General features: G+C 37.8%; 1 protein-coding gene across 5 annotated transcripts in view; it reads left to right on the top strand.

The window, feature by feature from the left end:
- DLGAP2 (DLG associated protein 2) overlaps positions 1 to 25,007 on the top strand; it is a 449,026-nt gene that overhangs the window by 120,302 nt on the left and 303,717 nt on the right. The window contains exon 1 of one of the 5 annotated variants that reach the window (XM_053938071.1): positions 22,164 to 23,257. The exons of the other annotated variants lie outside the window; for them this stretch is intronic. Within the exon in view, the coding sequence (XP_053794046.1) occupies positions 23,243 to 23,257 (15 nt within the window). The 5' untranslated portion in view covers positions 22,164 to 23,242. Of the gene's footprint in view, positions 1 to 22,163; positions 23,258 to 25,007 lie in introns of those variants that run through there. 5 annotated transcript variants of the gene reach the window in all.

Here is a 25,007-nt window from a genome sequence, read left to right as displayed (position 1 = left end):
TAAAATGAGTAAAACACAGAAAATGAATAAGTTAAGAAATGAGCAGACATTTTTGCAATTAATTTTTATAAGAAAAGCAGCATATTTTTTTCTCTCCCCTCACTCCCTAATGTATCTTGCTTACACTATTCAGCTCACCAGTTTTAATCTTAACTACTTATACCTAACTTGCAGAATACATCATTATGGCAAAAGTAAACTAGTCTGAATCCAAATTTTCTTCCTCACTAACAAACACCAGAAGAAAGCGATGGGTAAAATTTAGGACACTATTGTATAATAAATGAGTAATCAGAGAAAATGTAATGCATAGACAACAGTTGCTCCTTGCTGTGCTGTTGCTCAGATACACAGCCTGTCTGAATCTAAACAAACTGATTTATAAAAAGTGCAGCTTTGGTGATACATACCCAACAAGCCTGAAAACAGTGAACAGGAAGAATTATATTCATATAACTGGTTGCTACTTATTTGAAAAAGACCTTTTAGGCATACAGTAAGCTACAGTGGAGTTAAGATTGTAAAATTACATTGCAATACATGTTTTAGCCTGTGACTGGGAGAAAAGGGCTTTCAGAGACATCCACTCAAAGGCTTTTTTTTTTTTTTTTTTCTTATTTCTTGATCAGTGCAGAAGAAACTCATGGAAACTCTTCCATGAGAATAGCTTGGCACAGAGTCCAAACCCTAGCATAGAGAGGATGAAGTTAGACTTGCTTATAATTTTGAAAGTGTGTGATTTGATGTTTCTAGGTTCTTTATCAGTATTAATACATGGTTGGAGATATTTGTTGATGGACAGAAAATAATAGCTTCATCTTTGTTCAACAGAGAAGGCCTTTGCAACATAAAGAATTCTAACAGTTCTTTTTAATAATCTCATTATTGTTTGAAACATTTCTTTAACTTTGTATTAACTACTGGTGCTCTGTTTGATACTGAATATAGATGTGCTTATCAAGATATTTGTGGGATATACTCTGTATTTCTTACAAGACACAAGTAGTAAAGGAATGCAAGAACCCTTTGCCTGTGGGAGCCATCAGAATTCTTGCCATCAGAATGAGAGTAAGCTTTCAATCTGTGTCATTTTATGCATGCTGCAGAATCAATCTGGCAAGACAGTGTGGGAGACCATTCAAGCTGAGAGGTGGATTTCAGGGAAAGCTTGGCTTTATTTTCAACTGCTCAGCCTTTGCAGAAGGGGAGGTGGATGGAGGTTGCTCCCCCCTGCTGGACATCCCTACCAAGAGAACAGCAACTCGGAGAGCTATTTTGAGTAGATTCTGACTTGTGGAGAAAGGTATTTCAGTCGCAGTGATGCCATTTCACCAGCTCAGGGGATATTTGCCTCTAGATGGAGCCGTCCACTTGCGATACAGCGGCGCTGGCTGAAGCAGAGTCTCAAAGGTGCAGCGCTGCTGCTCGGCAGAGCCCTACAGCCAAGCAGGTCTCCCTGTTTACAGCAGACTTTATCCCTGCTCCCATCCCTGGCTGTTTTCTTGTGGGCTTTCTCTGGTCTCTCCTCTTGTTCACCTCTTGCAGCTCACTCTGTGTCTTGGCATCTTCCAGGCCTAGAGAAGTCACTTGTTCCTCATCATCTTAATTTTCTCCTTAAATCTAGCAGCCAGCTGTGCTCTGTAAGATAGTAACTTTTCTAAGGCTGTGTTTTCTTTATACTGTGTACTCATTTGCTGTGATTGTGAATCTGCACTGTATTTGTCTGTGCTTTAGGTAAAGTCAGGGCATGTCTCCTATGTGTTTGCACCTTGGAACGATTTCTAAAGAATAATTTGCATCTTTACAGGTAATTTGATCCTCGACGTGGATTAATTCAATCTGAACAAGATCTGCTTTTGTTTTAAATACTGTCCCATTATAAATTATCTTGTCTGTGAGTTAAGATGCTCTGCCATAGCTTGTAATGCTGCAGCTGAACTCCAATATAAAGCCATATTTAGAGCTGATTTCTTGGTTCCCAAGAAGTTGGGACTGTGAATTTTCATTGTTCTGGGTATAAGTGCTCCCAAACAGAACAAAATGTGTTTCTGTGCCAATCAGGTTGTAACATATTTTAAGCAGCATGATGTGACATAATTAATAGTTAGTATACAGAGGTCATTATATTTTTTGGCATTTCTCCCAGGGAATAAGACAGGAGCACAAGTAAGTAAGCAGGCATAACAGAAAACAGCTTAAATGTCAGAGTAGCATTCTACCAATAACTATCATCCTTTTGGTGTACTCTCCTTACATAAGTTTTATAAGCTCCCACTAAACTGCTTCTGGTTCTGTCAAAATCTGGATGCATGTGCATTTACTAAGACTTCATCAGAAGTAAAACCTTTATCACATTCTCATTTACATTGAAAAATTTTGAGCAGAGAATTGTTTGATATTTTCTATAACTTATATAGAAATTGCTGACTATTTTAAGCCAACAGCTGAATTCTTTGAACTTCTAGAAAGTACTTTCCCCCTTCTTTAATGTATCTAGGTGTCATACATGGAAATGATACATGAAAAAGTGACCACTTCTGATTTGTTGTTTCGTATGACATTTAATACATTAGCAAGAGTTTGTTATTATGAAAGTGAGGGATTACAGGGAAAAGGCCTATTTTCCAGTCTGGTTTAAGAAACTAATGTTGTGATAGGCAGTTTTCTGAGTTCTTACAAGTTGGACATTTGGTCTGAAATGTCGTGGGCAATTTTCATACCTACTTTTTAAGAAATTATTTGTGCTTTTGGGAAAGTTCCATCTGTGAGTATTGGGGGTGTTGTTTGACTCCTTGGGGTTGGCAATGCTGGAAGACATGCTGTATATTTGGGTGTTGAGGGGATTATATCTCCTTCCTCAGCAGCAGGAATAAGCCCCTGCCGGTGCTGCTTCTCTATAAACCACAGCTGAATTTGGTGTAATTCCTGCTGAAGGTGTCAAGTATTTTACCTGCATGTCCTGTATGCAGTGAGCACCCTGCTCTGTCTGAAAAAGGGTTCTCAGTGCAAAGACCTCATTGAGTGTATTGAAGAGTAATATTAAGAACTTTCACCTAAAGGGAACATCAGCAAAATCACATAGAGGAAAAATAAAGGGAAGTAACTGAACTGATAAAGAATATATTGATCTGTCAAACATGCCACAGTAAAAGCAACTAGCTGTAAGGAGGTAGTTGAGGTGAAAAGAAAAAAACAGGCTATTTGTATGTAGGAGAGTTGACAATGGTGGTTCAGGGAAGTTTTCAAAATAACAGGCAACACCAGGGAATAAAATCATTCAGTGTGCTGGAAGGGACTTAAGTAGAAAGCTAACTGAAGTAAAAGGATAAAACTAAGAAATGTTTTAAATGACTGTTGAGGACACAGCCACTGGATACAATTTTAAAGAGCTTGGTATACTGAGTAACTCTGAGGTCAGAAAATATTACAGGCTCTAGCCAGTTTGACATTTATATAAGAATACTGAAAGAAAGAATCATGCTGATTGCTGTAAGATAAAGCAAAGCAAAAAAAAACCCAAAAAACACACAAAAAAAAAAAAACCAAAAAAAAAAAAAAAAAAAAAACCAAAAAAAAAAACACAATCTGAATCTGGCTTGCTAAATCTCCAAAATCTCCAACTAGTGTCTTTTTTCTGGCAACCTGTGCAGTGTTTTCTGGGTTTCGGCTTTGCACTGGCCAACAGCAGACAGCTGTTCCACACACACTGAAGAAGCTGGGGGTCCAGAAAGCATTCACACCACAAGGTTTCTCCTGCAATACTTTTTCTTATATTCAGATGTGGAATAATATGCTTCAGCTCAGAGTCTGTACTTAAAAAGATAAAAGCAACACAGCTAAAAGGCTTATAAACCAAAGAGACTATTTTTTTTTTGTCTGAATAATTTTGGTGCATTTGGTGAATTTTAATGCTTATGGAAATGAAAGATCTTATTGGAGGCAAAGAAAGTGTAGGCAGTAACCATAGTGACTTCTGCACGTATCAGCTTTTCCAGTGTGCTTCAGTTCTAGACTGCAAAATCCTTGATATGAAACATTTGTGGGTGCTTACTGGGCAACCGCGATGCAGGGTTAATGCAGGGGTGTTATTGTCCTTTCATAAAAGACTAGAAACATGGGAACAGGTTTCTCACTGAGGTCAAATCTAAATTATGGAAGCATCAAAAGGTGCCACTGTGAATATTAATGTTACTACTGATGGGGTTTTTTTGCAGACTGGCAGGGTTAAATAATCTATCGGGGATATCTTCATCTTTGTCATGTCATTTTCTGGCCCTCAGTCACCCTTAGAGAAAACCAGGTTTACAGACGTACTGTAGTATGCTTTCTTGAACTATTGCTGGAGGATTTTACTTCCTGCATTCCATTGTTAATGAGTAGTCTTGCTCACATTGTCTTTCTGTAAGAAACATAAAACTTATGAGAAATAATCTACAGAAAGAATATTTCTACTGTGTTGTTTTCTATGGCTGAAATAACTATTTTTAGTAGTCAGGCTAACCAGTAATTTCAATGCACATTTTCACTGCCATAGCTTATGCTAGAAGCCTCAAGAAAAAAAAAAAAAAATTAGAATTTGTAGTACATGTCAGCTTGGGAACTTTCCTTTGGGATGTGAGCAAGGTTCTCTGAAATGAAAATGTAGGATGATAGAGGAGGAAAGAGATTTAACACCTCTTATATAAAATAAAGTATAAAAAACCTCCTCTTTCTAAAATAAAAGACAGATTCAATTAGTTTCTAAAATAGGCCTTGTAAAGATTGCGATAAGTCAATATACATTATTGGTTATTTGGATATGTGTAAATACATGCATCTGTTTACCTTTATTACTTTAAGTTAACATGTAAGATTGAAAAGAATTTGTGTCAAAATGTATTTTTAATGCAAATCATGATATCCAGAGTACCCCATTTCCTCCCATTGTCACTATACTATGTTTTTCTGTCTAGCTCAGATTTGTCAGTAGGGAAGTCATATAAGTGCTATAGGTTTCTCCACCTTTGAAAAACTTGTCAGTCCTACGTGGATACTTTAGAGTTTGATTTTCAAATTTGTAAGGGACAAATCCAGGTTCTTGTCGAGCTGTTACACATATTCTGTATGAAGTAGGGTCTCAGAAAAAAGCTCTTCAAGAAGCTTTTGTGAAACAGATACTAAGAAGCAGTCCTTGATTTGAAGTCCTCTCAATTTATTTAAACAAAACAAAAAGACTGTGTTTTCCTGGTTGTATTTCAAGTGAATGTGCCAAGACAGGCGTGTCTGTCTGAATGATTTTCTTATAATTCATTATTCTGGGATGCTCAAGCCCAGCATTTAATAACACTGAGCCCTATATTTTTTTCCCTAAGAGCTAAATCATTCCATCTCACTTAAGTAATGTATCGATTGACTTTATTGAGTCCATAATAGTTCTGAGTTTATGAGCTGTGATGCTTGGAAATGGATTAGTGCCAGTGCCTCTGATGAGATATGGCCAAAAGACGACTGTTTTGTCTCTTGGCAACATGTGAAGTTATAGAATTTGACTTTGTTTCACCTTCAAAACAAAGCTTATCATCAGCCACAACAAGGACATGAACATGATGTCAAACCCACATTTCAACTTGCAAAGGTCCAAACTCTGGTACTTCAGTTGTTGCAGCACAAGACACAGTTAATATTGGGGTGACATAGTAGCCATATTTACATACTGGCAAACAAAGCACAGAATATGTGAAGCAGAATTTTATTTATGTGCCAGAGGACCTAGACTGTGTTGCTATATTTAGCAAATAATCAAGAAATATTACTGAGACCTTGTAGGCTCTTTCTCATGGCTGTGATGTGGAGACAGTGCTTCAGCTTGAAGCCTCACTGTGTGAGGTGCCTCCTTTGGGCTCTCCAGATCCTCTGAAAGCTTTTGAACTATCTGCAGCTGCTGTCACGTCTCTCTCCACCTTTCCCAAAAATTTGTCAAGGGAGAATAGATTATTTAATATGAGATTTAACCTGATCACACCTTGGTCATCTTCAACTCCTTCCTCTGTCGTCTATTTTTCCACGGTTTCTAGAATGGTTTTTTAGAACATCATCTTCAGTTTTGTCATAAAGTCTGCTGATCATCTTTCAAAGACATCAGATATGTGTAAAATCAGATAGGAAAAGATAATTTTTTGTCTATTTTCACATCACTTTTTTGTCTATTTGAACTTAGAAAATTGGGAAGGAGGATAAGGGGAAGTAAAGGCAAAGAACACAAGACTGCAAGTGAAGGAACTGTGTTTGACAAAGGACATAGAACAGAAAACAAAAAGATATAAAAATTAAAGCCTGTCAGGTCAGAAAGCCTACGCAAACATTCTCAGATTAGTGGTTTCTGAAGCAATGTTACTTGAGAAAAATTGGTAAAAATAATGGACCTGTTATAAAGTTTGTCAAAATGAAACATTGCAAAGTTGAGAAAGTTCTTAACTGCTCTAAGCTTAAACGTACAGGGAGACCAGGTGGTTACTTTTCAGGAAGGAAGGAAGGAAGGAAGGAAGGAAGGAAGGAAGGAAGGAAGGAAGGAAGGAAGGAAGGAAGGAAGGAAGGAAGGAAGGAAGGAAGGAAGGAAGGAAGGAAGGAAGGAAGGAAGGAAGGAAGGAAGGAAGGAAGGAAGGAAGGAAGGAAGGAAGGAAGGAAGGAAGGAAGGAAGGAAGGAAGGAAGGAAGGAAGGAAGGAAGGAAGGAAGGAAGGAAGGAAGGAAGGAAGGAAGGAAGGAAGGAAGGAAGGAAGGAAGGAAGGAAGGAAGGAAGGAAGGAAGGAAGGAAGGAAGGAAGGAAGGAAGGAAGGAAGGAAGGAAGGAAGGAAGGAAGGAAGGAAGGAAGGAAGGAAGGAAGGAAGGAAGGAAGGAAGGAAGGAAGGAAGGAAGGAAGGAAGGGAGGAAGGAAGGGAGGAAGGAAGGAAGGGCCTCTAACTTAAGCTCTGTGGAGATGTTGGTAAGAAGAAAAAAGTGACATTTTTGAAGCAAACTCATTATCTTTAAAAGATGGCATTAGTCCTATATTTTTTGACTATGGTCTTTCAAGATTGCCTTTCTCTTCGTTGTTATTACAGCTGTTCTTCAACACTTGCATTAAGAGGCAGCCAGATGTTTTTGCAGTCTTACCTCCAGATGAGTGAGGGATCATTGTTCACAAAGCTGTCCTGCTCACAGATGCATCTTGCACTTTGATACTATCAAAATATGATAGTATTTTGATAGTATCCTAACCTGCAAGTGCCCTCTCCTTTTCATGTCAGTGTTATGGCCATACCATAGCTTTGGTGGTCAGTGTTAGTACTATTTTATAGCTTTGATCTTCAATGAAGAAAAGTCTCTCTATAGATCTCCTGTCTGCCAAAGGCAGTGTTTTGTCACAATAGCTATAATTTATAGAGAATCCAGACCTGAAATGCTCCAAGAATTTGATTTTTTTGATTACGAGGATGAACCCAACCAAACATCTGACCTCTGGAAAATCTACCAGGCATTCTACAGTATCAAGGTCTATGGTAAAGGAGAGTATTTAGTTCCTGCTTATATTAAACAGTATTTTGTAAAAACTTTAGAGCCATAAATGTTTCAGTGCAGCTGTCTTTCAAAGAAGTGGGGAGTTAATTTGAAAAGGAAATGACTTAGTAAAATGCACATTTTCACAGACAGAAAGAAATTAGGCAGAACTTTTTATCCTTTTCTTCCTCTTTCCCAAACAATTCTGTTTCATTTAGATGAGTCACTAGATGCAAACCATGATTGCCCCTTATCAATCAACAATTGTGCTAACCAGATTTTGAAAAGCAAAGTCCTCCTCAAATTGTTTAGAAATTACTGCTCTCAATTATTTTAATATTCATATGGAAATGAAAATTTTGGGGTTTTTTTGTTTGTTTGTTTGTTTTTGTTTTTTTTTTTTTTTTCTATCAGAACATGTAATTTTTCATTTGGTAGATTTTTTTTTCACCTGTATTGCTAATGGAATGTGAGTTCAAATTTTCTTTGGGACACCAGCATTGCAGCTGGTGGTATAAAATTGAGCTTGTGAACAGAACATTTTTCTGATTGTTTTAGACATTAAGTAATAATTTACAGTGATTATCATCATTCTTAAGAATTTATTTAGTTGTGATACCTGTAATTGATATTTCTAGCTTTTTGTTGGGAAATAGGATTTTGACAAGTAATTAAAAACTGCACATTATTCTTCATCAACATTGCTATATTATAACAAATTAAATTTGGCCTTATGAGGCTGAAATCTCCCCTTTGAGTTTTCCACAGTGCTGTTGAAAAGCAAAAGTGAAGAATCTCAGAGGGATTTAAGGGAGAATCTTTGTTTAGGTACAGAAATGTGATGCTTGCTGTCTGTTCAATGGATCCCATCAGTCCAGTTCATCTGCTCAAGAGATTTATGCACAAGTAGATCTGACTAAAAGAATGAGAATAAAACTTGTAGCCCTTAGCATTTTTTATCTTGGCTGCAATCATTATGAAGGATAGCAGACTAAAATTTCCTTGTCCAAGTTTCTTGCTTAATTTTCCTGTTTGTTTGCTACAGAAACAAGTGGAAGTGCAAGTTCTTATAAAGCTTTTCTTTGTTTTAGTTAGTGTGAGCCTTGTTAATCGATATGCACATGGGGTGGCCTAAGTAATACAATTAAAGGAAGCATCACAATGTCCAGTAGCTGTTTTCCTACTCTGCTTCTGGGAAAAGATGGCATGTAAGAATTCACTTTTTATTTGTACTGATTATTAGCTGTTTGCAGTTTAAAAGCACAGCACTTAAAATATTTTAGCATAATTTTTGTTGATTTGGTATAATTAATATACCTTACAATGAGATGGGGATGGCAGGGTTTCTTGTTACTTAAACCAGCAGACAAATTCATTTAACTGAAACAATTTGTTTTTCTCTGCTTTAGAGACTATCTACTAAAAATATCAGTAGGTGTTTTAGAAGGTAACATCCTTCTGTCTCCTGCCTTTCAGGATGGAGTTTCAATAATCCACTGTTCTATACCCACTGTTCTGGTGTTCTATAATTTAGGTTTCAACTCTAATTAGTGGAAAGCCCAGACATTTTAAGGAAGATCTAGCCTTTCTAATTCTTTGCCCAGAAATGTTCAGATTTATCAGCTGTCTATAATGTCTGGAGAGATCTAGTTTCCATTTATGGCAGAAAGAAGAAACCAAACAAAAGGAATACCAGTAGGAATTTCAAAGGTGGTTTAAGGACATTTAGACTTATTTGTTAGGATATCAGGAGATTTCAAAGATCCCACATGTAAATGAAAGACCTTAAGGAAGACCCTTATCAGGGTATTCAAAGATCCCACATGTAAATGAAAGACCTTAAGACCTTACTAGAATATTCTGTTGTGTGGTCTGCAGGTTTATTAGATGTCCACTGTACTTCCTTACTTAGTATTAAATGTGGCTTATGACAATCTCTCCATGATCAAGTGCAGCAGCTTTGCTTTCACTGGAGTGACTCATCCTTTCAGTATAATCCTTCAGGCCTTTCCTGAGACAACAATATGCTTGGAGTATTTTCCCACAATATCTCCCTAAACAAATGGTAACTGCTTGAAATGCTGGTCCATTCCCTTTAACACTATGTTTTAGAAAGCTTAGAAGCCTTTAAGCACAGATCAGAACCATCAAGGCATCTTCCATGGACCATGTTTAACATTCTCCTCTGCATGGGAATGAGCTCTGAGCTCATCGCTGTGTTCATGGTAAGCTCAAATCTAGGTAAAGGAAGAGTGGTGGCATCCTTTGACTCAGATGCTGTGAAAGATATTGTTTTAAGAAAGCATGCACTTGCCTACTACATCCTGGGAACAGCCTTGAAAGACTTTGAAAATTAACAAAGAAATCTGATATTTGATGTTTCCCAAGGCAGGATAGAATTTGATGAAGCAGTGATTAATTTTCTTTTTAGCTATTTTCTGTCTTTTTTTCTTCTCCTTATTTCCATTTCATCAGCTTTTATCTAGCCAAGAGAGAAACTTCTGGACCATCAATCTCAGTTACACTCACACCACTTCTACTTTCTAACTGTTTCTTGTGTTATCTTTGTCTTTTGTCATGGAAACACATGGAAAATATTTATGCCATCTGGATACACAGAGTATATGCTTTTCTATTTCCACCCAGTACTGAAATGAAGGGGTTATGATATCCAGAGCCAAAGCTGTGCTTCTGTCTTTTCCTCAACAGCATATTTAAGGAGATCAGCTAGTCTTGGAAGACAAGCACAGGAGGGAGGGAGGGAGAAAGAAAGAACTGGCTTGTATCTAAATGGCTACTCAGTGCTCTGAAGTTGTTTTCTCCAATGTTTTCAATCCCTGAGGAAGGAGTTCCTTCTCTTTAGAGTGCCTGTAAAAAACCCATTGACTTCTCTGCTTTGACAGCATACTGTGTCTTGTAGCCATGGATGCTGCATTCAGATTTTGCTTTTAACCTATCTAGACCTGAAGTGAGTCACTCTGGTAGGAGTCAACTCTGAAAGAGTTGCTTTTATTATTAAAATTTGCACTGCCTTGCCTTTGAGAACCTCTCTATGTGTAATACAGAAATTTAGTAGAGGGCGGTCCCCGGTCCAAAGAAACTATAAAATAAAGGTAAATTATTAGAAGGGAATGTACAGTGTAGGGGCTGGATTTCAAGAAGTGGACTCTGTTTTGCTAGAACTACATCAGTGGAAGTGTATATAAAGTCCTCTCGGGGTTTTTCCTTTTAAGCTTTAAAGTGTTCCACCCTGAAACCCCAGCTTGACTAGTGTTCTGGTGAGCACTGTTCAAACATGAATGCAGATGGATCCTAATGCATTTCTTCCCGTGTATTAAGAAGAAGCTGTTTAGATGCAGCTCAGTCTGTTCAAAGCAGAAGTAAATAAACCAAGATTTGTGGAGATCCTGTTGAAAAATGCCCTGAGGTAATTTTTTTTTTTTAACCAGGGGACCTTCTTCTGAAGTTCTTACCAACTTCTGCCAGGAAAAATATTAAATACAAGTTCTTAGGCAATTTGCTTTAGCCTCTAGGCACAACTGAGTTCCTTAGGGATAAGGGTGGGTAGGCAAGTGAACACTGTATCACCTTTAACTTTCCTCATATCTCTGTGTGTTAAAGCAGGCAGATGGAGACTAATTTCAGCTATCTGTGAGTATTATAATATTTCCCAAATGCATATATTTAATGGAATGGTTTTTCTTAAGAAAACACTGATGTAAGAAATTAAATCTATGTAGCTAGTGCATGAAGCAATTCTGTCTAGCAGCCTGGATTTCAAAGAGTCTAAGGGTAATTTGATACAGTGTTCATATTTCAAGCTCCTGTGACAAGCAGCTGCTAATTCTAAAAAATATTCACTAAGAGTGGGCTAATTTGTGTATCACTGAAGCACTGGTCCTCTTTGCTGTCAGTGCATATTTTAAATTTGCAAGGGAAAAGGATATCCAGTCTTTTATTATTTGTTAAAAAGAAACTGACAGCTACACTTCTTAACTGAGAGTGATTTTGTTCATATCTACCAGTATCCTTGAGAGTGCCGAAGGCATTTGAAAAGGTGCCACTGCTCTGTCATTATGTGTTATCTGCCTTTACTACCTCTCCAGGGTTTTTTTCCCAGTTTTAGATGTGGGGGTTTTGTTTGGGTTTTCTTTTTGTTTTTTTTTTTTTTTTTTTTTTTTTTTTTAATGAGCTTTACTAGAGAGGTTTAATGCTCTTCTTCATTTACAGTCTTTTATGTGATTATGCAGGATTTGTGGTATCACATCAGAAGAAGCTGCTGTAGATTGATGGGACCCCATCAACCACCCTGCCCACTCAATATTATAAAAATTTGTGTCGTCAGTAGTCATGACGTTTTGTAGGAAGTTGCCCATTTATGGATACTAGAGCAAATGATATCATCACAATAGGTGGCTCCTGTCTAAATAGGATCATTTGTGAAATGAGATTACAGGCATTTATCTGGGAAACAGGAGACAGAGGCACCTGCTTTATGTAATTGATATCCTGGGGAATTATTGTGTACAATAATCAAGAAAAATCTTCATTTCTAATTCTATTATGTGGGAAAAGAACCTTTCTTTTTTCTGCCTGCATAAAACAAACCCCACTTCCACATGGAATAAGCTCCAGACCATGTTTTCTATTATGCTTGAATATATGGGACATGCATTGCAATCCTATGCTTGCCACACTGCTGCAGTATACTTGTTTTGCAGAGCTCTGTAGCAGGCTAGTCAAAGCTGTGACTAACCAGACCCTTGGATACATACTCTAATCTCTGGCCTTTATTTTTACAATGAATTTGACTTGTTCATTGATTGTATATTTTTTCTGATTTGTGAGAAGCTTCATGCTCTGTGTTTGGATGCTGACTGCAATACAGCAATAGTCTTTGATACGGTAAGTCAAAGATGACTAATTTCTTACTCTTGTGCCATCAATTTATACTTTCTACAACACCATCTCATCAGGTAGAAAATTATGTGTTAATTAATGTTGAAGTAGTTAATTTTCAACAGATGCTAGCCCCTTCCCTCTCCTGAGCACTTTGCACCATGTTTTTTTTCCTACTCATGAAAGCAATAGGCTTGAACTGTCTTTAAGTAAAATGCTTTTGCTGTGATATTTTTAATAATATTGCCATCATTTTACCTATTTTGTAATTTCAACAGTAAAGAAGAAAATAAATCACATGCAGAGATTTGGAACTTAACATGTGATGCTAGATTACAATAAGTTCAGTTCAATATTAACCTTTATTACAGTGAACACAATTGGAAAGGCAAAAATATTTTCAGGGATTTATACTTCAGATAAAGTAGAAGGGTTTTAGATTTCATTTGAGTATTAATAGTCAGATACATTCAGCTACAAGAGCCCTTATTTCATGTGAAAGCAGTGGAGAGAAAATGCCTTACAGGAAGACAGTTTTCTTTGTAATGCAGCGTGCAGAAGCTTCAGTAGTACTCCTTATCAAGTGCACTACATGAGATAAGAGCAAAAAACCCCATATATTTGCTGCACAGTGGTGAGAGCCTTTGCATTATAAAAATGTTGCTAACAAAAAATCCTATTGAACAGAAATATTCTTTAATGAGCTTTAAAAAGTGCTGTGATCACACACACAGTAAGCACTCTTTTGGAAACCTAGTATTAATTGTACAGTGAGGGTTAAGAATTGATATAAGAAATTTTTTTGAGAATCTTACCTTTAAGCAGAGGTCTGGAGGATCACTAGGTTACTGGGTCTTCAGTAAAATTCATTCAATCCTGGTTTTAGAACTGGCAACTTTGCAGCAAGTGAATAGTGTTCAAATGCCTTGAAATGATTCAAAATGGGAAGTATTCTCTGTATGTATTTTTCTCCTTCTCATGCTCTAAACTTTTCAACAGTAGAGGTTTGGGGTGTTGCTTTTTCCATGACTATTAGCCCTTTTAGTTTTCAATATGCCTATCCAAAAAATCAATAAATTTCTATTTTCCAGTATAGATTTCTGATGTGCAGGTAAAATAGCTTGCTCTTTAAAAGTTTATGCAGGAACAAAGCCACAAAGGAGAAAAAAGAGAGGTCTGCATAAAATAAGAACAAATGTTCAGACTGGCTGTCATCAATTCACAAGTTGCAATTTCTGTTGCTTTTTCACTGCTGTGGAGAAGTTTGATGGTTTTATTTCTGTACTATTAACATGATTATTTTACAGGCATGCATTAATATCAGTTCCTGCATTTGATCACAATTAGTTCATGGATCCATATCTGTCATGTTTCCCTGTCATTTGAGACAGACTACATCCTTTCTATTTAGCAACAAGTGACCAACATGATCCTGTAGTTCCCAGTACAGTACAGTTCAAAAGGTATCTTCTGAAATGTGAAAACAGTCAGACAATATTTTTGCTAGGTATACAAAATCTGTGTGTTTAGCAAAGTTGGTGACTACTGGCATCATTTTTTTGAGCAAAACATGCTATTTTAAAATACTAGAAGGCAGGTGAAGGTGCTTCAACACATGAGCAGATTAAACAGCAGTACTGAGCCTGATATTATTGTTTGCTTTTTCAAGAAAAAACACAGAATCAAGACTATTTTATTGATATAATTACATAATGAGATTTACTTAATATGTTTCACCAAGAGTTTTTACTGTAAAGGCGTCTTAAAGTGATCTAGAACAATGAAAACATTTTCACAGATTTCCTTTGTGTGCATTAAGTGAAAGCTAAAGGAAAGAGGCAGATAATGAGTAGAGGCCAAATTGTATGCGCTGTATTTCAGACATACAACTGTTATGTAGCTTAGCTGATCAAGTCTTGGATATTGACTGGTTTTCAGGGTGCATCTTTTGGGGAACAAAGATAAAAAAAAATTGTGTAGTCACTGCTTTTATTAGCCTACCTGCTATTTTAAAACTTTATTTTCCAAAAGCCCAAAAATGCATTAATAATTTCTACCAGTTTTCCATTTATTATAATTCCCACTAAAGGAAAGCAGCTGCTTGTAATAAATAATAAAATAATGTAAAAATAATAGAAAATATAATCAACATAGTTGGAGCAATAAGCACACTGAAGGGCACATAAATAAAAGCAACCCATCCATTATGTTTAAAACAGTATATGCAGTTCTTAAATTAAAAGAATATACAGAAAGAGAAATGACCATAGCACAGAGCGTACAATGTTTCACTTGTGCTTTATCTAATAAGTTTTTAAATTATATATGGAGGTGTCATAGAACTCTGTAGCATAGATTACGTCATGTTAGTTATGCTCCATAAATCTTGCTTATTATTTCTGGCATTCTATTGTCAACGTGTTAGAAATCTCGGCCATATTTTTCTGAAAACTTTTTTATCTATATACTTGAGATTTTTCATCTTAGATATTTAATATTTTGCTCTTGGCTTTATCATTGCAATAAATTTATGTAGTTAATAATTTGGTTCTGGTTTCAAGGAGAAAAGCTTGAGTTTATGCTGGAGTTCATCAAGGAAAATCACAAATAACTGGACTTCTGTACATTCAAGTTTCATGAGTGTCCCAGATAGATGTCTCCAATGTGAAAATAAAGGGAGCTAAATCTGAACACAAAGGAAAGAATATGGGATCCACGTTGCTATCAAAAATAAAATCCCAATACATTATTCTAGAGTAGTAAGGGAAATTAGCTGGCTTTTTGCACTCATTAAAAAAAAAAAAGTTCTGCCCAGTGATAAGCGTTTACTATAGCACAAGGTCCATAAGTGCCAGCTTCATTTTCTTTGGATACAACAGGCATTACAGTTTTTCTTTTTATATATACTTTAGGAATTCTGCCCCAGAACAGTGAAAAGGTCTGGAGTACATACAAAACCACACATCCTTGACTGGAGACCCCATGGCTAAATTAAATTTAATTCCTTTTAGTTTCTCCTTGTATAATATAAAATATTCATACCTGCAACAATGAAAGATTTGCATAGATTGGTGCAATAAAAATTATATCTGTTGTAGAATTTAATTGTTTTTGACAGATACGTTTGCAAAATTGATTTTAAAGCCTGAAAATTGTACATGACAGTATGAATGCCAGCAAAGTAGTTCTGTGCAGCAAGCTATTAATTCCTCTTAGCAGTACATTACCAAGGTACAAATAGGGTAACAAGTCTGTTACTGTCAGACAACCCGCACAGTAGAGCATTCAGTGATATACAGAGAAAACCACATAGTAATTCATAGATTTCTTTTACTGAAGGAAAGTGAAACTGCATCTTAGTTGCCATTAACATCTTCAGAGAAATGGCAGGGAAATAATAAATGCCACTGCAGTTTTTGTGGTAGCAATAGTTACTTGCAGTAATAAAGTCAAAGATTTAAAGGTGACCATTGCCCATCAAACTAAAGAGAGAAAGGGATCGAAAGCATAAAAATTATTTAGGAATCATATGTTTCCATGATCTTTGAGAAAAGACATTCTTTATCACTAGGTTAAAGTTTTAGCTGATCTGTATAATAATCTGCTGTCTGTCCTCCCAGTTCTAAGCACCCAATCTGACATTTGATACAAGACCAACAACATCCTTTAAAATTTTCAGTTCATTTTCTGTGATCTACCATCATCAAATCCTTGGTTTCTAGGGCTTGAACACACTTCTGCTGAAGCTGATGGCAAAACGCTTACTGGCTTAACTGGGCTCATGATAAGGGCAGCGCCATTTAATAAAAGAGGCCAGAAAATATCAGGCTGCTTTTTGCTTGTCAGATCCAGGTGCTGTTCCTGCGGGCAGAAATCTCACAGCAGTTCACACAGAGGACGAGGACTTCCGGTCTTCATGTCCTTTACCCACAGAGAGAGGAGGAGCAAGGGCAGGCCAGGCATGTCAAGATAAAATATTCCAGCATCACAGCACAAATGATAGCATGGTGAGCATGTGGCTTAGGGCAGCCAGGTGCTGTGTGCCCCAGGCTGTGCTGCCTGCCTGCATGTAGCACCATGTAGCACCTGCTGCCAGGACCCCTTTGGAGTCCTGCACTTGAAATGCCAGGATCTGAAAGGAAAGCAGGTGTTGGTGATCAGATGTTCAGCACACAGTCACAGTCACACTCCCTCACTGTGGCCGCTCCTCTCTATGTGATGACAAGGAAACCCAAATGGAAGTATTTAATCTCCTACAGAAATTTTGCTGCGGGGTTGGAGGGGGAAGTGAGTTTGGCATTGCTTTGAGGAGTGGGCCCAGTTCAGATGTTCTTGTTTTTAATCTATCAGCTACCTAAGACGTACTTATTCTTAGAAAGCTTCCCTTTGTGCTGGCACTCCTAGAGAAAATGACTGGGTTAAACTCCCCCAAAATCGCATAGCCCTCACCATTCATATCACCTGCATGCGTAGGAGAGGGCACAAAACTCAGGAGCTATTCTATACTTTTTTGCAGAAATGAATTTTTAATCCCCTTTTTTTCCATGCATTTTTGGTCCTATAAATTTTATCAATGGCTCTTTAAGTGGGGTGTTGTCATCTGGACAGCTATTTTTGCATCTGATTTATTTCCCTTCCCTCTTTCCAACTGCTTATAGAAGTAACAAGAAAGAACAAAAAGAAATTAAAAACTTATTTTTTCTCTTCACCCTGTGTGTTTGACAGCATTTTGTATCTATTCAGCCTCATTGTTTCCTCAGTGCAATCATTTGGCTTCTTCCCATTTGTGCAGCCATAATAGAAGCTGAAAGGAAAAAACATCTTAAACTAAGAGGAATAATACTGTAGTGTCATAAAGATTGGCAGGCTAAATAGCTGAATCTCATAGGGAATCTTGATTTTATTGATTATATGTAGTCAATGGAATCTTTCTCATAAATATGTAGTCTGCATACATTTTCATATACTTAGTTAAAGCTTAAATTATACCTTACAATTAGACAATTAATTTGGGCTATTGCTCTGAAGTGCTGTCTAAGCATTTATCTCTCCATATTTTAACCATACTGCCACATATTGAAGCTGTGGTACCATTTCATTATTCCTTCAGCCGATTCATCTGAAGAGGTTCACATCCTGCCACAGACACTTGTTCCTTCCCACTCTGTGCCTGAAGTGTGCCTGGTTGTGCTGACTTGGCTTTTTCTGTGGCCACACTCCAAACCATGGCTTTAACAAGACATTCTTTTTCCAAAACATGCAGAGACAAGCTAAACAGGCCGTTTTATAAATCATATTCTTTTTTTTTTTCTGTGTGCATGCAGTTCCATTTTAAAGCACACCAGATGATAGCTAGGTTGATCTACAAAAAAAAATCTGGAACAAGGAGTAAGACTAACTTCCAAAAAGAACATCTTAAATCAGCTCTACATCCAAAGAAATATTAAAAATCGTGTTAAGTTTTCCTGGTCTAAATGTTGAGTCCATTCTAGATGAAAAGTATGAACTTGAAATGCTTTCTAACTTGGGAAACTCCCTTTCCTGGGACTGTGCACGGCAACACAGCCTTTAGTGTTTGGTGTCCCTTGAAGCTGGTTGTAGTACTACTTTGATGGATCCCTTATGTGCCTGTTGTGCAGTTGGTGCCTGCTTCTTATCAGTCCCATGCATCCCAGAGAGAATTCCCTAGATTTTCTATCTAGACGCTTACTGCTTTGAATTAAACCCCTTATGTCTGATCTGAGCATGGGGCTTTATGGATACATTTATGCTTCAGTAAGCAAGAACAGATATATATTCATAACAATGTAATCTTGAGATTCAGTTTTGATTTCTCTTGTTCTCCTAAGATCTCATGTCTTCTATACCTGTTCTCATGCAGGAATGCTGTAGTGTGAGCAGGAACAAGCATTTGAGTGCATTCATGTGCACACAGACATATACACACACACTCTGTTCCAGTAAGAGAGCCAGAAAAAGCAGTGTGCCCCCCTGAGTGCCAGATAGCAGAGGCCACAAGAGCTATGGAGGACCCTAAAGACCTCCTGGTGCTTTCCTCACTCAGCTCACTCTCCTGCTCCATGGTCACACATACACCACAATCAGTGCCCAGGCTTGGAGCTCTAGTGACAGACATAGTCTGATCCAAATTCTGGTTCTAACACATTTAAATGTAGGTACACAATTCTCAGTTAAGGCTTTTCAATGACTGAGTACATTTTAAATAACAAAATCAGCAAAAGATGGATTTTGTACTAATAATGATTGTATAGTGATGGGATTCTGAAGTTAATAAAACTGTTGACTTATAATTCTAAAATTTCCACTCTTAATTTATACATGAACAACTAGCAGCATCTCCCAAACTCTCACACAGGGCTGCAATTTAGCTGGCTCATAAATACTTCAGTATTCATTGTTTCATGCAATGTCATTGCTTTGCAAACCAGGTTCCTGGGGGATCAATATGTGTTTTTTCAGAAAAGTAGCAAAACAGTAATTTTGACTTTTTTGCCAGATTGATCCCTTTGATTCAGATATTTTTATTTCCCTTATGTGATCACACTATTAGCAGTGATAATAAAAGTATAAATTACACAGGTATTTGGGAAAAAAAAAAAGAGCAGGACAAGTGTTTCAGGCACATCAGTAAAGGGTGAAGATGTGACTATGCTGAAAAAGTTTTTGGTTGTTAATAAGTCATATAATTTCCTTATAAGTCATTCCTCTGTAAAGGATGGGTGGCAATACTTTGCCATGTAGCAGAAAGCTGTGTTCTTTGAGATAAAGGTCCAGAAGTTACCCCTTTGATATATTTGGGAAGCATGACTGACATAAATTGATAGAAATTACAACTGATGGTGTTCACACATGTTTCTTTCTATGCTAAGGAAGGGGAAATCATCCTCACAGAAGGGCAGGCATTTCCATTGAGTCTCTTCTGTCAATATGCTGAGACTCTGAAGAAGCCCAGTGAAAACGACTGCGTGCAGAAATCAGGGAAGGCACTTAGGGAACCTGGCCACTAATATGCTCACTTTCAAAACTCGTCTTAAACTGTATTTTCCATTTTTTTTTGCTTTAAAACATAAAATTACAGCAGTAGTCAAGTGTGGGCAGACTTAAAGACCTAATAAAGAATGTAGATTTGCATTAGCTTCCAAAATTTAAGGTTTTGAAATTGAAAAGATATTGAAGACACACACTGCAGCTGGTGGCATTTGGCTTCAGACTATTGTAAGGAAGCTCTTGAAAGTGCAACTCTTTAACACATTCTACACTTAATTTCATTTTAGTTTTGAGGCATTGAGAAAGCCAGCTAGCCTGCATGTGCCATACTACATTTGCATGAGACAAAAAGAGGACAAATCCTATGCACAAGTAGCACACAGCCCTGGAAATTAACTCAAATATTTAAAACTGTATTTCAGAAGATTTTTGTTTTAAAGCTAATGCAATGGCATAATTTCTGTTTTACCGATTTCAGTTCTGAATTCTATTAACAGCTCAATATGAGCTGATCAACTGCTGTGTCTTTTTTTCCTTTAACGGTGCCCGTTTTATGAATACAATATGAATCTTTTTCTCCCTAACCCCTAAGGGTGAAGTAATATGATTTTTTGCTTTCTGGAGTATTCACTCATGTTAAATGGTCTTAACAAGTTACTTTAACTGTCTGTGTTCAAATAGGTTCCTCTGAAATCAAGAGAGGCCACATTTGAATTTCCAGGCAGTGTGCCATTAAGAATCCAATTAGGGGTAGTCAGTTGTTATGAAAAGATGAGATTTTAACAGAATTTCAGGCTGGAGGACTGCACAGATTCTAGTCATGTGTGTATGGCACCTGTGCCCCTACTCCATGGGAAGTCACACAGAACTGATATGGTTGAAATTTTTTCAGAGACATTGAAATCTGTGAACAGATCAAGACTGCATTGTATATTGAATAATAGAGATTCCTCCATATAAAATAATTTAAATTAATGTTTTTATTCTTAAATTTAAGTGGTCTTATTCACACAGCTGTGATGTGTCATGAACAGAAAAATAGCAATTGAGAACAGGATTCTGAACTACAGTTTCCAACACAGAAGGGGACATTGTGATTATTGTGCAAGCAGCTGTTACCTTTAAATGAAGGACACTTTTACAGAGAAGTTGTATAGGATAAGAGAGGAATAAAATAACAATGTGTCCAAGTAAAGGGAAGTAGGGATCTACCAAATGTTTCCTAAACCTACAAAATCAATAGACTCAGATATCCAATTGAGTATTGTACACGTTGGTTTCCAAATTAAGTTTGTGTGATTTTCATTTGTTTTTAGCAAAAGTATATAGGTCCTCATTCAAATCAATAAGATACTTAGTAGTAGACAAAACTAGATGTAAATTTAGCCTGATGTCCACCTAGAAGACATAAACGTGTTTTTTTCTGCTCAACTCATTGCCAGTTAAAGCTAAAACCTTGGCTCTTACTGACCTGTGAGAAGTATCTATTAAAAATTATATTCGTGAGGCTATGGGGTAAACTAAGATGCCAAGAGAACCTGTTAGCTTTTTTTCAAAAGTTCAAAACCAGGCTACAAACAACATTAATGTGAATGCTCAATGAAAGTTTTAAAATACATTCTCCAAAGCTGACTTGGTTTTCCTCACATATTTTATGCATCAAAAGGAACCAGGACAAATCAGAATTATAGCAATCTTGCATCAGCTGGAGACTTTTTCTGAAGACTTTTTTACAGCTTTCTTTTCTCTGTATTAGAACAAGAATAAGACAAAACGTGGTGTTTCACTAGTAATGACAACATTAAACAAAGAACTTATTATATTAAAAGAATAAAAGACAGATCTAATGTGGTAGTAAGATATAAGCAGCACATGATTTTGAGGAAGGAAAAAGGAGTAAGCTCCTTGCCCAAGAACTTAGCATAAATCTGAACTGAGAGTTCAAAGATCCTTCTTTTCAGCAAGACAATGTTGATTCCTGTGGATTAGTAAGAATGTGTTTATCATCTTCTCGTAGAATATGAGATCTGGTCTGTTGAAGGTGTTAGTGATTTGGCATTTCTATGAAGCAGATTATCTTTTGAAATGCTAAGGCACTAGTTTAAGTAATTCCAAGTTTACACGTCTGTAACTAAACCTTAGTCTGGAGAGTTGATTTGATTTCCCTGAGTTAGCTTGAACTAGATTGCTTATTCACAGAAAATGGCCTATTTGCCATGTACTCTGCTCATGGAGTCCTTCTTTCACTTACCACTGATGTACAGCAGAGGTTAAACATGTCTCTTCCAATACCAAAATAAGCTGTCTATGCAAAATGTTGGAATCCATTTCTCTATGTGCTATGAAAATTTTACTAGATAACCTTAAGCAGATGAAGGCTTTCCCTGTTTTCAGCCTGCAGCAAGAGAAAGGAGCAGCACTGCGATATTTAATAATTTTTTGTAATATTGTTGCTATAAAAAAACTGCTAAACATTCATCTGTTAACCTCTAATGTTAGCCATAAATACAAACCTTTACAACTGTGATTTATTTATGTATTGACTCAAAGCAGTGCTTTTTATATCATTAACAAAATGTCTGATGTGATTATTTAATTTCTGGAAAGCGTGTGTATTTCTGATTTCAGTCCTTGTGCTGGGTCGACCTTGGTCAGCTGCCAGACCCCCACCCAGCCACCTCTCATTTTGTTCCTTCAGCAGGATGAGGTAGGAAATAGTTTATGGAATGAGATAAAACAGGGAGGTCACTTACCAGTTGCCATCATGGGCAAAAGAGACTCAGTCTGGGGAAATTAACTTAATGTACTGCTGATTTAAAATAAGTTTGGATAGTGAGAAGCAACAAAAAATGAAAATAACTCCTTTCCCCTGGCCCTTCCTTCTTCCCAGGCTCAACTTTATTCTTTTATACCTGGCTCCTTGGCCTCTGCCACCCAAGGCGATGGGGAATAGGGGTAGGGGTCCATCCATAAAAACTCCTCTCTGCCGCTCCTCAGCACACATCTTTCCTGATGTGTCCTTCCATGGGCTGTAACCCTTCATGACCAACTTGCCTATGTGAGGGGTCTTCAGAGGCTGCATTGTGGCTGCTCCACCGCAGTCCTCTCCACGGGCTGCTGGGGAATTTCTGCTTTGGTGCCTGGAGCCCCTCCTCCTCTCTGCTCTCACCTTCATGCCCACAGGGTTGGTTTGGGGTTTTTTTTGAAGGTTTATCTCACAATTTTTTCCCTCACCACCATTTGTGCCCTTCCTTACACACGCTGCCCCCGAAGCACGCCCTGCCCAGGGCAGTTGGATCTGGCTGGAACTGGTTGTGGCCGGCTGGAACCGGCTGTGTCTGGCTAGAACCAGCTGTGTCTGGCTGGAACCGGCTGTGTCTGGCTAGAACCAGCTGTGTCTGGCTGGAACCGGCTGTGTCTGGCTGGAACCAGCTGTGTCTGGCTGGAACCGGCTGTGTCTGGCTGGAACCAGCTGTGTCTGGCTGGAACCGGCTGTGTCTGGCTAGAACCAGCTGTGTCTGGCTGGAACCAGCTGTGTCTGGCTGGAAGCGGCTGTGTCTGGCTGGAACCGGCTGTGTCTGGCTAGAACCAGCTGTGGCTGGCTGGAACCGGCTGTGTCTGGCTGGAACCGGCTGTGTCCGGCTGGAACCGGCTGTGTCTGGCTGGGGCAGCCCCGGCCTCCCCTCACAGAGCTGCTGCTGCTGCTGCCAGGGCTGGACACCCGCAGCCTGTGCGGTGCTTTTTTCCTTGAATGTTTAAAACAGAAAGTTTGTAATTTATCTGATTATGTATGGAGCAGCAGTTTAAAAAGCCCCTGCTCATATGAATGGGGTGCAGGTAGGGTGTGTAGGGGAACCACCAGAAAATTAAATCATATAAGCTTTTGGACAGTGGAATCATGCCTTTTCTCATAAGTAGGCTGGAGTGTAGGGCACCTTGATTTGAAATTTAAAAGTTGTCCCAAATTTCTTCTGTTTAAAACCTATGTATTTTATTCTGCCTTTTTTGGAGAGTGTATTACACTTAGACTTACACTGTATTACACTGTTTAAAAGTGTCAATGAAAATTTCCATAGGAAGAAACTCAATTTCTTGTGAAGTAACTATAAAATAACTATATTCTGATAAATAATAATTCTAAAATAACTATATTCTGATAAATTTCATTGTGTTTCAGTTAATAGAAATGCTTTTTGAAATATTATTTTAGAGAAAAGTCCTCAGGTTTGACAGTGTGGATCAGCTACTTCAAAACCACTTAAATGCGGGGTAGAATATATTTGTAGAAGCAATAAGATTCATGCCTTCTTTTTGTCCATCTTTAATATGGTCCAGCCCGTGACAGGTTGTACAGCATGCAGCACAGCAGAAATCAGAGCAAATGGGCAGCAGAGCAGCCTGTGTGTCTCTGTGCCCTCATGTCAGCCCAGCAGGAGGGGATGAGATTGTTCCCTTAGTGCTAAGAGAGGGGACCAGCATCTGTTGCTCATGGGGAGCACCTCTCAGGCTGGGGAGAAATGCCTCACTGGCAGACAGCCGGTGTGACTGCATGGCATTGCATTGCACAGCATCTCATCCTCCAGGAGCTCCCCTGGAAGGGAGCACCAGGCAGCACGGCTCCTTTGCTAGTGGAGGTTTGACTGTGTTCTTGAATGTGGATTGCTCCTCTACATATTGGTGTAGATTACATTCCATGTCACTTTGACTTCAACTTGATTGCAATGCTGAATTCCTTCCTGTACAGTGCATCTACAGAGAGCATGTTGGCTCACGTCTTCAAAGAGGTCCCATGGCAATGGTAGAACCATGCAGTTGCATTTTTTTCAGATGTCTTCTGGCAGTGACACCAGTATAAGTTCACAAAAGTTTACTTGTAGCTTCATGTAGCCTCATAGACATGAGAATGAACATTATTTAAATGATGATTTTTATGAAACCAAGTCCAAAGTAAATATCCAAGAAAACTCTAATACCAAAAAGGAAGTTAGACACACACAAAAAAACCAAGTACTTCTGTTATCTTGGGACTATCCTGATGACAATAATGTAGAAAATACGTGCAAGTGATATGTATAGTCTGTCCAGTCTGTAATACAGCTAAATTACCTGAGTAGACTCACACAGGACACAGTATGGAATGCTCATCCTTTTTAGCAGGCATAGAGATGTGCCTTCTAAAGAAGCCATCATCATGCTATTCGCAGTGATTCATTGTGTTGTGGCACTGAAATGCAAAATACATTATGCTTATTTTCAGTAAATGTCTTTTCTTTGTAGGTGTCTTCATTTATTTATATAAGACTCTTTTGATTATTGCTTCTAACTAGGTAATCAGCATTCAAATTCTAAGAAATATTGGATTTTGCTGCAGATCTGTCATGCCGTTTCAGTGGAACTGACCACTGTTTCTTAGTGCAGCTTTTTAGTAGTTTTTTAAAAATATCCCTTTTTCATTAAGCATAGCTCCAATATTTACTATTGTGTGAAGAGATAGCAATGAGGAATACAAGTGAACAAGGTCTGCACTAAGGTGCAGGGATGGCAGGAGATTAAGATGTTGGAGAGCTGTGGTGCACACTAAAGGAAC

Source organism: Vidua chalybeata, chromosome 3 (genome assembly GCF_026979565.1).
Source record: "Vidua chalybeata isolate OUT-0048 chromosome 3, bVidCha1 merged haplotype, whole genome shotgun sequence".
Classification (NCBI taxonomy): Eukaryota; Metazoa; Chordata; class Aves; order Passeriformes; family Viduidae; genus Vidua; species Vidua chalybeata.
This window is presented reverse-complemented; position numbering and strand designations above follow the sequence as displayed.